Source organism: Mycteria americana, chromosome 9 (genome assembly GCF_035582795.1).
Source record: "Mycteria americana isolate JAX WOST 10 ecotype Jacksonville Zoo and Gardens chromosome 9, USCA_MyAme_1.0, whole genome shotgun sequence".
Classification (NCBI taxonomy): domain Eukaryota; kingdom Metazoa; phylum Chordata; class Aves; order Ciconiiformes; family Ciconiidae; genus Mycteria; species Mycteria americana.
This window is the reverse complement of record NC_134373.1, coordinates 32,718,929-32,731,093: the sequence shown is the minus strand read 5'-3', so window position 1 is coordinate 32,731,093 and position 12,165 is coordinate 32,718,929. Positions and strand designations below refer to the sequence as shown.

The 12,165-nt window shown below is 40.0% G+C and overlaps 1 protein-coding gene and 1 long non-coding RNA gene across 7 annotated transcripts in view; one reads left to right on the top strand and one right to left on the bottom strand.

Annotated features, from left to right (window-relative positions):
• KALRN (kalirin RhoGEF kinase) overlaps positions 1 to 12,165 on the bottom strand; it is a 534,707-nt gene that overhangs the window by 216,691 nt on the left and 305,851 nt on the right. For all 6 annotated transcript variants that reach the window (XR_012777086.1, XR_012777087.1, XM_075511732.1 and 3 more), the window contains exon 12: positions 6,786 to 6,977. Coding sequence is in view for 4 of the 6 variants with exons in the window: in XM_075511732.1 (XP_075367847.1) it covers positions 6,786 to 6,977 (192 nt within the window). In the remaining 2 variants the exon portion in view is untranslated. The remainder of the gene's footprint in view (positions 1 to 6,785; positions 6,978 to 12,165) is intronic.
• Positions 7,553 to 11,316, top strand: LOC142414262 (uncharacterized). Its single transcript, XR_012776998.1, has 3 exons — positions 7,553 to 7,627; positions 7,739 to 7,807; positions 11,185 to 11,316. It is a non-coding gene; the product is annotated as an uncharacterized LOC142414262 (long non-coding RNA).

Genomic DNA, 12,165 nt, shown 5'->3' with positions numbered 1-12,165 from the left:
TCACAGCCCTGCAGTGAGAGGAGGGGCAGATATTTTCAAAGTCCAATTTTGTATGCTGCTTTGTATGTATTTCAGCTGTTCATTTTATCCCATTGAAGGAACAAAATTTCTAGCTTCTGAAAAAGGCACATGGTGCTTCTTTCTAACCCTGAAAAGTGCTGGGATGTGAAATAGCCAGTCAGTGAATATTTTACTTGCAGAGAGCCAGTTTGGGTCATTTTAGTGTTTTGTGCTTTCATTGTTTTTTAAATCTGGCCATAATATGAGAAAAGGAACAACAGCACTGTCCAGGCAGGAGTAGTGTACAAGTGTTTGAGACAAATACTTTGTGGTAGACATCTTCAGAGACCACAACCTTTTCAGGACTTCTAGAAGTTGCCAGCAAGTGGAATTGCTAAACTGATTATCCCCTTCATCACAAGTCTCTATTATCTAATGGGCGATTGCTCTGAAATGTCAATATTAACAGTTAAAGTCAAACAAAACATTATTAAGTTCAGTAACATTAACTTTGAATCCCGGGTCAATTTACAAAGAATGACAGGATTATACAATATATCCCAGAACCACTGTCATGTTTGCTCCATGATTAACTCCGATTCGTTCTGTCAACTCTTTTGACGACAGTCAACAGCAGCAGACCTTAGCCCCATGAGCTTTCTGCTCCCTGCTTCCCAGCAACTCTGCCACAACATGAGGGCCAAGCCCTGTCAAAATTAGTGACCTACACTGAAATGATCTCCTAATCACGATATTCAACCGAAGCAGAGAGAATTTAATTTCACAGGCCTTGGTTATCAAGTAAAATTAAGTTAGCAGTGCCTGCAATAAAACACTGTTACTGTTCCTAACTGACAGGGTAAACCCACTCCCATTACTCACTTGAGTAACCCTCTGATATCTATGGGGTGACCAAGGTGACCTGCTGAACACAAATAATTTAGGTCTATATAGGAAGCTGCCTGACACTTAGTGGTCCAGGACTTTGCTCTCAGTTTCTCATGGCCTTATCAGACAAGCTGTTCAGAGTGAAACTTTCCATACCAGGTATCTGCCTAAGGCTGAACTTGATGAATTTTGAGGTAAAAGGTCCAGAATGAGAGGAAGGGGAAAGGGGACTGACTTTGCCTGTGTTAGAAAAGGAGTCTTATTTCTGCTCACATGAGATGCTCCAGACCCTCCACACTTTTAAGCAAGGGTTTGAAATTTTGCAGTGTTTAGCCTTGATGTCAAGAATATACACTATGTCATCCCTGTGAAAATTTGCCCAAATTTGGTCACTCCGAAGACCTCTGCCAAGTTCCAGTTTGCACGTGTTCAGTAAGAACCTGTTAAGAGTTTGGCAGTTCATTTTTCTACAACATTAAATATTTCTTGAGCATACTCATGCCCCCATTCTGTGGGCCAGGTAGACCCGGGAGGCTCCACATGGAACTGCAAGCACCGAGCACCTCATCCTATTGCTCTTCTGACCTACCAAGGGCCAACAAAGCACAGGGCACATGGCCTGAAACCACACTACTGCCTCTCCTGCTTTTTGCTGCTGTCTTGCAGGGCTCAAGGCAACACAAACGTGGCAATCTGAAACCCACTGAGGTATGAGAAACCTAGAAGTGGTAAAACATGCTTTTCATGCCCCGAAGAGCTATGAAGCAATTGCAGAACTGCTTTGTAGTTCAGGTAAGACCCATATACTGAAATGGATCTAAATCCAGTGAAGTTCCCTCTTGTTCTTAAATTAGCAACTTCATTATCAGCCTATACAACAAGTAACACAACAAACCTTTACTTCAGTTATATGTTGTGGTACATATACTTGCTTTTAAACTTCAGTTATATGTTGTGGTACATATACTTGCTTTTAAACACCTACATTGATCCTAAAAGTTTAAAATCCTGCCAATGAAGCCAAGAATTTATTTGTATGGAGATATCGCACACAGCTATCAATGTGTAGCGTCATCTCAACACTTACTTGACAAAATTAATTCCCAGGCCTTTCTATACTGTTTGTTTAAACCCCCAGCACTGAAGCTGTATCAGAAACTGCTGGTAGCAGTATTTCTTGCTACTTTAAGCCAGGCAAAACAAATCTATGATTGCTAAACAGAGAAGAAAATCTTTATGGAAAGTAAAGACATTCACTAGATGCTAAGTCATCATTTAATTATGCAAGAGGATTTAAAAAGTTTTTAATGATACAGAAATGGTGACAGTGCTCTTTTGTGTCTACATTTTCATACTTGGAATTGTAAAGTACACTTCAGAACCATAAATATAAAACTGTGAGACCAATGTAAAATACTAAGATTCAGACAAAGAATTACAAGATGTTTTTATTATTTGCCTTGAGGTTTTTGAGTCTTCAGGGTGTGACTTTATCACATCTGCAACCTCTTCTCTGGGAGGCTCAAAACCTTTTGAATAAAATGAAACCTTTTGAATAAAATAAAACCTCTTTTAAATAAAATGAAATGACAGCCAAGAATCCTGTATCATCATTCGATCCTAGCAGCTGAGAGCTCACAGAAAAACATCAGTTATCATGAGATTTGTGATAAAACTGCAAGATCTGACAATCCTGCCAATAATTGATTTGGATCTGAAGTAAGAACTGAATTCAATCACAATTAATCCTGAGAGAAATTATTTGGGTACAAGTCTGTTGAATGCATTTATCCCACTGATAATAATATATAACTTTACCCTGCCATACAGATAATTGGATTTGATTCCCAAGGTACCAGATTTCTGCTCACACCATTAGGAATGCCTTGGACTAAAAGGATATGAAAATATTGACTATGAAGTAAGAGAGCATAATGAATACTGTAGGACAGTGGGACACACAATATCTCTTTTATAGGCATGGCAATAGGACAACTACATTACTCATGAGCTGTGACACTAACAATCACTTAGGAGACTACTCTAAATTTATGCCTCTAAAATGTTTTTACCATACCAGAAAGTAATCATTTCAGCCTATGGCACAAATACTTAAGTAAGGCCACTTAAAAAAAAAAATCAAAATTATTGTTATGTTTAATTGACAGTCTTTCCCATATTCATTCAACTGTGTAAGTCAGTGTTTAGCAGAGGGAATCCTCTTACAATGCTTTCACATGAAATGAGCAGCGATTCAAGTCTACTGTAGTATAAAAAAGCCACTCTCAACTTTCATTGCTCATGGGATATCTGGATTTCAATGGCTCCCTAATTCAACACTACATATTATCCTGAAGAAATTCTAGCAAGGCAGATTACAAAAGGAAACATTTCTTTGACAAGATCACTTTTTAAAAATGGGAGCTGTTAAAAGTTTCTCAGGTGCTGGGAATCTGAGTAGTCACGTGTGGAGATGAAGAGGTGGGCAGAGAACAGGTGAAGCAGTGAGAAGTTCACAATCAATGCCCTCATCCACACCTGGGAATTACGGCATCAGAAATGCAATTCATCTGTGCTAGGACAACTGTCAGAAGTGACATGTTTGTTGCAGGAAGATATTTAGAATATTTCCATAAAAACCATGTCAGTAAGACTGATTCTACTTAATTCTCCCTTTCACCAGTTCTGTCTCAGTAGGTTAATATATCAAGAAATAATGAGAATTTGGGAAACTTAGATGAAAAATACATCTAGGCCACAGTTTCCTGCATTATTGCCAAGAAAACATGAAGGGAACTGTTTATTCCTTTCCAAGGACATAAGAGAAACAGTTGTTAATAGTTTAAGAAATGGGTTTAAGGACTACAAAGGGTGAAATGAATAATGATGGTTATTATTAAGTAACTAATAATGCCTTCTAGAATAATGCAAAATATGTCAGGTGTTAAACACATTAACATGCCAGCTAATCTACTTCCTCCTCATCCCAAAACACTCCCAGGTGAGGGGTTTGGATGGGTACAGTACAGTCTGGCACCAGACACAGCATGGCAGGTAGGAGGGGCAAGGTTAATCAGGGAGGCATGTGTCAGCACTGTAACTGGAATGCCTCCTGGTAAAACAGCAGCAATGGATTTCCGTTCTCCCTGTATTTTACTGCTGCAGCAAAAGGATTTTTTGCCTTGACATCTGCTAGAATTTAAATCTGACTCCGAACTCTTTAACTCAACTAAAACTGCTACTGACTCAAAGGGAATTTTGCTTGATAATTCATGATTTTAAAATTGGAATCTAATATTGTCTTTGTTGTTTGGGACTGGAATCCCAGCAAATACAATGAATTTATTTTTAAGCAGTTTCATGAAATGAGCATGGATGGTGCAGATCTGACCTGGACAAGTGGGCGAGTGGCTAGAGCAAGATCCCGCATTTGGTCCAGCCCAGCTCCGTAGGCTGGGAGGTCTCACCGGGGCTGAGCACATTGTCTAGTCAGAGCCCAGGGAGGAACCAACTGAGATCAGTTGGTATGAAACAGAGAAAGGACATAATACTATCATAGGCATGGTGGCAAAGGAAGGACATTTGTATTTCTTCATTTTTGAGGAATCCAGCTATCTGTTTCATATTCATATGGAAGAATGACAATTACATTGGTTAACTCACCATTTTACAATATATGTGAAAGGCCAAGCAAGACCAAGCAATGACTCATTTCTACTTGAGTCAATCTATTTATAGCATAAAAAGGCAAATACAGATCCAAACATGTGCTAAGGCTCTCTTGTTGTAATGCATTGCCCTTTGCACCAGGGCTCCCCTGGTAGTCTTTGGTTACTTCACTGTGTCTGTGGGGATCCCCACGGCTGGGAGACAAATACTAAAACCGCAGCGATTTCCTCACTTACTATTTTTGGCAAAAAAATGAGGTATTGGACTGTGTGACTCCCACCAGTGCTGAAATGTGTCACTGAAGGAGGCAGGTAGTGACATACAATGAAATTCAGCGAACCTGCAGAAAACCAGAGTGTTTGTCCCCTGCAGGAGTGAATTAACACAGGGGTAAGGAAGTGAAAACCTCCTTTCTCTTGCAGAGCTACTGTGCATCCTCTGACATTGGGGTGCTGCTAGAGACCGCAATAGCTTTAGCAGCCTCTTTGCACCCAACCCAAAGGCCATCATTCATTCTGATGAATGTGGATACGCGGGTCCACCCTGACTTTGCTGATGTGCCAGTTTTATGCTACAGCTCCCTCATCTGTCCCTCTGGAGAGAGAGGCACCTGGATTCTGTCCACTCTGGATCTCCCTAAAACTGACAGCGAGTACTTACTGAGCTTTCCGAAAAGGCATCACAGCACCAAGCTGTCCCACGGGTAAGCGTCAATGAGGCAGAGATTTAGGGTTTACTCTCATTATCTAGTAAACATCATTGAAGCTGTCACAAAAGACTGGGTTTTTTAATAGTTTCAAAAAAATGTGCCTTTTTATACATCTGCATTTCTATACACCAAAACAGGGCTCATTAAAACCAGCTGAGTGGAGCAGGCAAATTCTCTTCTTGTTGAAGAAGGGTAGAAGTGAGTCCAGTGCACTGCAATCCAAAACCCTTCATACAGGGAAGTTCTAGTTCCCAAACCCAAATTAGGCTACACAGTACCAGTAATCATCAGAAGAAATTTAGATGATAGAAAACATATTATACTTATAACTTCCTGGAGTCACGCCTATCTTTGTGTTACTAGTCACCACCTGCATAGGTGAAGCGAGGTTAATCACAGTAGGAAACTGTTATGAAATAATTTTGACTGAGGAAATAACCAATTAAGTTTTCCCTGCGGCAAACAAGCATGGCTGCAAGCATTTGAGCTACTCTGGAAACAATAGTACTATTCACAAGCTTAAAGTATCCAGAGTTTAGTATATTGCAGAAGCAGGGTGTAAAAGGAAAACCTTCATGTATCAACATCTATAATGGACACACTGTAACTCCAACTACCTTCCATATATTTTTTTTTATATATATATGAACATGTGCATATACCTTCTATTTAAGGAGGCTCCCCAACACACTGAAGCCTGCTATACACAACTTGTTTGTAACATGTAAATCAACAAAGCCAAAGCCTTCAGCTTCTAAGAGCATCTTTCTGATCAAGTGTGCTTTTGCAAACAGATGCTGCAGAGCATGAAAACAACCATTCTGACTAATTCCATCTCTCTCAGCAGAAACCCTATCTTTAAAAGTCACTCATCACTGAATGGCCTTTGGTCTGCAGAAAAATGTGAAGTATGCTTTAATTACATCCCCAGTGGCCTCCCATTTGATGTCCTGTCCACTGTATCTCTGGCAAGAGAGCCTTATCTCTGGATATTTTTCAATTACACTAAACAGCATTTATTCAGGTCCTCACTGATTCACTGCATCAGTATGTGGCTATTTGCTCTTTAACCGTAATTTTGAAAACTGAAGTCTGCCTCATTAAAAAATGTAAGATTTCCAGTAACACTTAATAATAATGGCTACATTAATTAACATTACATTCAAATGGAATTCCTCTGAGGATCCGTATCACACTGCTAGCAGGTCTATACCTAATGTGTTAATATCAACTCATGTTCTTACAAGAGAATTCTTGCTTTATAGCAATAAATTCTAGTTGTGAACTAAGCACTGCTTGATATGTTAGATATGCTGCCCCTACATTTTAGTGTACTATATCATTCATATGTTTCACTCACATTTTGTTTCCTCTTTACAACAGTTAGTCATATGCATCAAATGAACTGGGTATCAGCCCTGCACGGTGAAGATGCTTTTTCTTTGTCATCTGAGTTTTCAGAATCAGCCTCTTGCAGCACTCTGCAATACACAGAAAAATTCCCTCACGCACATCTTACCTCTTTGGTGTGGGTATGGAAGGAGACTGACATGTCCAAGAGAAGTTTCCTCTGTTCCACCCTCCGGACAAAGTCCTGAATCCGTACTTCCAGATGCCGAGCTGCTTTATAGATCTCTTCAGGGTCACATTCCCCAGTCTGAGCCAACTGCTCTGCAGCCTCCAAAAGCTTGTCTGCATTGGTGTACGTATTCTACCAGCAAACAAAGCAAGAAACAGAGTATGAGTAATACAACTGTGGCAAGTAAACTCCTGAAAAAGGCTGTTTATACTTTCAAAGGCACGAAAGCAAGTGATTACCAGAGTTTTAAAACAATAGTAATAATTCCTACTGGCACTGCCATCTGTGAAAGAAGAATGTATAAAGCCACATAGACTAATCCCTGAATACACATGAAATAATTTCTTATTTGAAACACACCACCCCAGCCCAATCCTGCCAGTCACAGCAACAGGACTGTGCACTTGTTTATTTCCAAGTCCACTGGAATTTCTCAAAGATAATGCAATGGAGCAAGTGGGACTAACCACCTCAGAAGCCTACGGTGCCTCACGTGACACTTGGCTACAAGCTCATTGCAAAGGCCTCCCAATGGCTATCACATTACAGCATGTAATCATGCCAGCCAGAGATGTCTCAGCCTCAAGAAACATTTACCTTTCACTGGCTTTTGCAAGATAACTTGAGAAGACTGTGTCTTCAAGTTCCTTCTACGTTTTTTTCTCTCATCTGCTGTTCTGCATCATATTTCTAAATGGAGTAAGTCTATTTGATTAGCTTGCAGCTGCCAATATGTAATGCTCAGATTGCTTTGGAGGAGTATCATTTCCAGTCTCTCCGAGGTACATACCTGCCCTCCATTACATAAGAATTTGAACACTTCACTATCCTGAATAGATTTACCCCATAGGCACAGCATTTGCGATATGAGATGTATTACCCCTACTTTACAGAGAGGGAACCGAAGAACACAGAAGCTAAGTGATGTACCCAAGACATGGCCAGACTGTGGAGGATCAAAGGTGAATTCCATCAAACTTTCAAACTACCTGTCCATCCATTCTCTCCCTCTTTCACATTTCTGGAAAACACCACTGAACTAATACACCAGAAAGTCTCATAAATAACAGCAGAAGTCGAAAGGGAGTGCAGTCATCTTCTCCATAGCCATGGAGCTATGGTTTAGTCAGCTATGTTTAGCTAACTAAATGTAGCCAGCCCTTGCTGTCATAGAAAAGCTTTCTTCACTCAAGTTGAGGCCAGTAACTCTGTGGCGTTTAACACTTAACAAAAATAAGGACAGACAAAGATATCAGCTTAAGGGTGTTTCCAGTACCAGGTGAGATCTTCAGAAATGCTTGGCATTGGCCTAAGACTGCTCCCACAGGGAATTTTAACCTCCCCATCAATAGAAGCAGAATTGTAGCTTTTTCCTTTTCAAAATCTTACTGAGAATCCTCCTCAGTTCAAAAATGCATTAACTTTATACATATACACAAAATACCTTTGAACACTGTGGACACACATGTACTTCTGAGCATTAAAAGAACACTGTCAAACATAAAAGACATGAATCAAGTCATGTTGTTCTTACTTAGGTAATATCCTGCTGCAGTCGATACTTGTTGCTGGAGAAAATATTCAATACAAAGATGGAACACTGGCCTCCAAGTGTTTAATGAGGGAAAATATTTCCAGTTATAAAAAGCAGAGAGAAAACAGCTCATTCACTCTTCATTTTCCCAGTTTCTGAGGGCTGACTATAAATATACAGTATTTGCATTTTGCCTTTTGGACTGTGAAGAACATATTCTAGACAGTTTTGTTACCAATAGTAAATTTTTATTCCCTCACTTTCAGGCCACTGCTATAATGGTTAGGTTGTTAACAGTGGCAAAATGTTATGTTTTAATAATCATTTTTTGGAAACCTCTTCAGCTGAGAATTTGTAAAAAATGTTCCATTTAATATGATCTGAATTAGGGTCCAGTTTCACTTAACAACATCCTTTCTGAATGATCCTCTTCCAATAGTATTTGGAGCAAATGCCAAAGCTAGCACCATTTTTCAAAGTCTACTCCACTCTAGGGTTTTTCACACATTACCACTGCAACAGCTCAACACCAGTCCAGCTCCCTGGGGAGAAGGCTGTCTCCTGCTTTTATTTCTAATATTTAGTATACTTTTAAACACATTCACTCTCTGCTTATGGCACAGATTTGAGACACAAACACTTTTGCTGAAATACAGTATGAATACAGCTTTGCTGCATTTGTCCCTAACACACTTACGTTCATCTCTGCTGAAAACCATTACAAGTTTACTGACTCCAACATGTGATGTACCTAATTACATCTAGATGAGGTGAGTTCACCAATACGATGATCAGATATAAATACAGTGCATGGTGAAGAGGGTGTAGGCTGAGCCCCAGGCTTTGAGGGAAAAAAAGAGTGCAGATTGGCCTCAACAGAGGCTCTGGTCACACTGCACAGACAGTAAAGGATGTAGTGGTCCTGCAGCAGTCCTTTTGTATTGCACAAGGTTCTCCAAAGGCAAAGGGGATTTTCTGCAAGGAAGCTGGCTGGATGTGGAAAGAGTCACACGCAGTGTTTCCCCTGGGCTGTGCCAGGCATTGTCAGCATACAGTGATGCTTCCCTGAAGCAGTCATATCTAATTTTGGACACGTTTGCTTAAATGTGTCATGCACAAGAAATCTGAGCGCAGCACATTTTAAGTATGGTGAAATTTTTGTTCACCTCTTTTATTTTGTCCACTGAGTTCCCAGCTAAGTGTCTGGATTTTAAAAACAGGTGCAGTTTATGATAGAAAAAACACTAATGGTTTTATCCCTGTCATCCTAGAAGGAAGGCCTGGTGCTGAGAGATTTCCAGCTCACTGTTGCAGATTTAAGAGGTTTAGATACATTTCAGATAAGCAACCACATTTGGGAGTTAACCACACTCGCCTTGAACTTCAGAGTTTGACGTATTCATGAAAGGATTGTCATCTACTGTCAGATGAGATATAAACACAGCACAGGCCAAATAAGCTAGAGGTTAGTTATTTGGTGAGGGCCTGCTCTACTTTTGTTCTGTTCATTTGCTTCAAGTGCACATAAATCATATCAGAAGTTGTTACACATATCAAATATTTTCATGTACATCTATTTCTCTACAAGTGCTGAACTAAAGCTATGTTGAACCTGAGAGCTTCATCCTGGTTGATACTACAATGCTGCACTGCTTGCCTGCTTCGTACATGTCCATCCTGAGCTCGCTCTCTTGTTAGTAAGCTCTTCAGAGTACAGACCCTTATTTCATTTTTTTGAAGCACTTTGTACTTTTTTGGTGTGACATAACCCTGGATCAGGCAGGGTGGGAATTCAAGAGAGAATTAAGGCTCATGATGAAGAAAAGCATATAATGCCTCCTTGTCCTGCTACCCCCAGCAGAAGAGGTTACCTCAGATTCCCAGCCCTTCTGAGATCTGGAAGGATCTAGGTACATCTCCAAACTGGCATCAAGATTCAAAACTTTGGAAGAAGGTAAGAGCTAATGCAACTGCAGAAGGAAATTTTTGCTACTAGAAGGACAACCATGGCTGTCCCCTCGTCTGCAAACTGCAGACCCATGGAAGGTTTTCTGTGGCATCCTGAGGAAGGTGACACCAAAAATGGCTAATCCCTCCAGAGGGAAGATCCCATGAAGAATCTCTCTTCTACATCTGTGGAAATTAGTTCCTGTCAAACAATAATAGCACAAGTTCCACAAAAAAATAATCTATGAGTTATAAAATTATATGCTCTCTGAATCTTTAGGGGTGTGTGGTATTTTTTCCTAACGTTGCATTAACCCCTGAGAGAACAGTCATGTGTAAACCCTTGAAATTCTCAGTCATCTGCTAACTGGCATTACATACTTCTGCACCACTTCAAGCACAAAACCAACTTCCATCTCAAATCTCTTAATAATCTTTCTATAGTAATCTTTACATAATCACCTATTTCAATCATGAACTCTGCAATCACAAGAAAATGAAACTGCACCCTTCAGGTTTTAGAATGGAAATGGCTGTAATATATGCTTTTGGAATTCATTTTAGACAGAACCAGGAGGCTTTCATATCTCTTCTGCTTCTTGCAAATAACAAAAAAGAAACACAATTATGGAAAAGAAATAGACTAACAAAACCTATACAACAATCCCTACCACAATTCTGAATCGGAGGTGATTGTTGTCTTATCCCATGGCAATAATTACTAACAGGATTCCCATAACTTTGGTTCATTAGTTGTTAACAGTTTTATATTCTGTAGCAAGTTGAAAAAAATGGTTTATGAAAAAGCTGATGTGAAATTTGCCTGTTACACTTATCATGCCTTCCTTTGCATTTCAGACCAACAAGCGCCAAAATGTCAGGATCCATTTCCATCTCTGACCCAGGTAGCAGACCTCAGCTGAGATTCCACTGTGTCTCCAGGTTAATGTGTATGAAGCCATCGCTGCGTTGGAAATGCACTATCCAAACACATCTCTTTCAGCAAACTGCCTAAGAGATTTCCTTAAAAGTTGAAACGAACTACTTTGTCCATAATCTTTGTGCCAGAGAACTGTTTTGTCAACTGTTCTCTCCAAATCTTTTTAACCCAGAGTAGTAGTTGCACTGATTCTCAACATCAGAGAGCATGGGCTGCATGCAGTTTGTACTTGGCCTCATCCACTACACAAAAAATAGCATTGCAGTGCTCAGTACAAACCAACCAAAGGGCATCAATTCTGGTTTGAAAGTATTTGGCATTTTTTCCCTAATTAAAAATAAATAAATAATTAAATGAAAAAATACTGAATAATGCATCAGTTAATTCTTGGACCAATATAAGGTTAGAGGCAGCAGAACAGAAACATTTTGCATTTCTTATTTATGACATATATTGCAAGCTAAAGGAGTCTAATATCTTAGTCACTCAGAAACAAATTAGAATGGAATGGAATAGAATAGTTCAGTTGGAAGGGACCTACAACGATCACCTAGTCCCCCTGCCTGACCAATTCAGGGCTGACCAGAAGTTAAAGCATATTGTTAAAGGCATTGTCCAAATGCCTCTTAAGCACTGACAGGCTTGGGGCATCAACCACCTCTCTAGGAAGCCTATTCCAGGGTTTGACCAGCTTCTTGGTAAAGAAATGCTTCCTAATGTCCAGTCTAAACTTCCTCTGGCGCAGCTTGAACCATTCCCATGCGTCCTGTCACTGGATACCAGGGAGAAGAGATCAGCACCTCCCTCTCCACTTCCCCTCCTCGGGAAGCTGTGCAGAGCAATGAGGTCGCCCCTCAGCCTCCTTTTCTCCAAACTAGACAAACCTAGTGTCCTCAGCT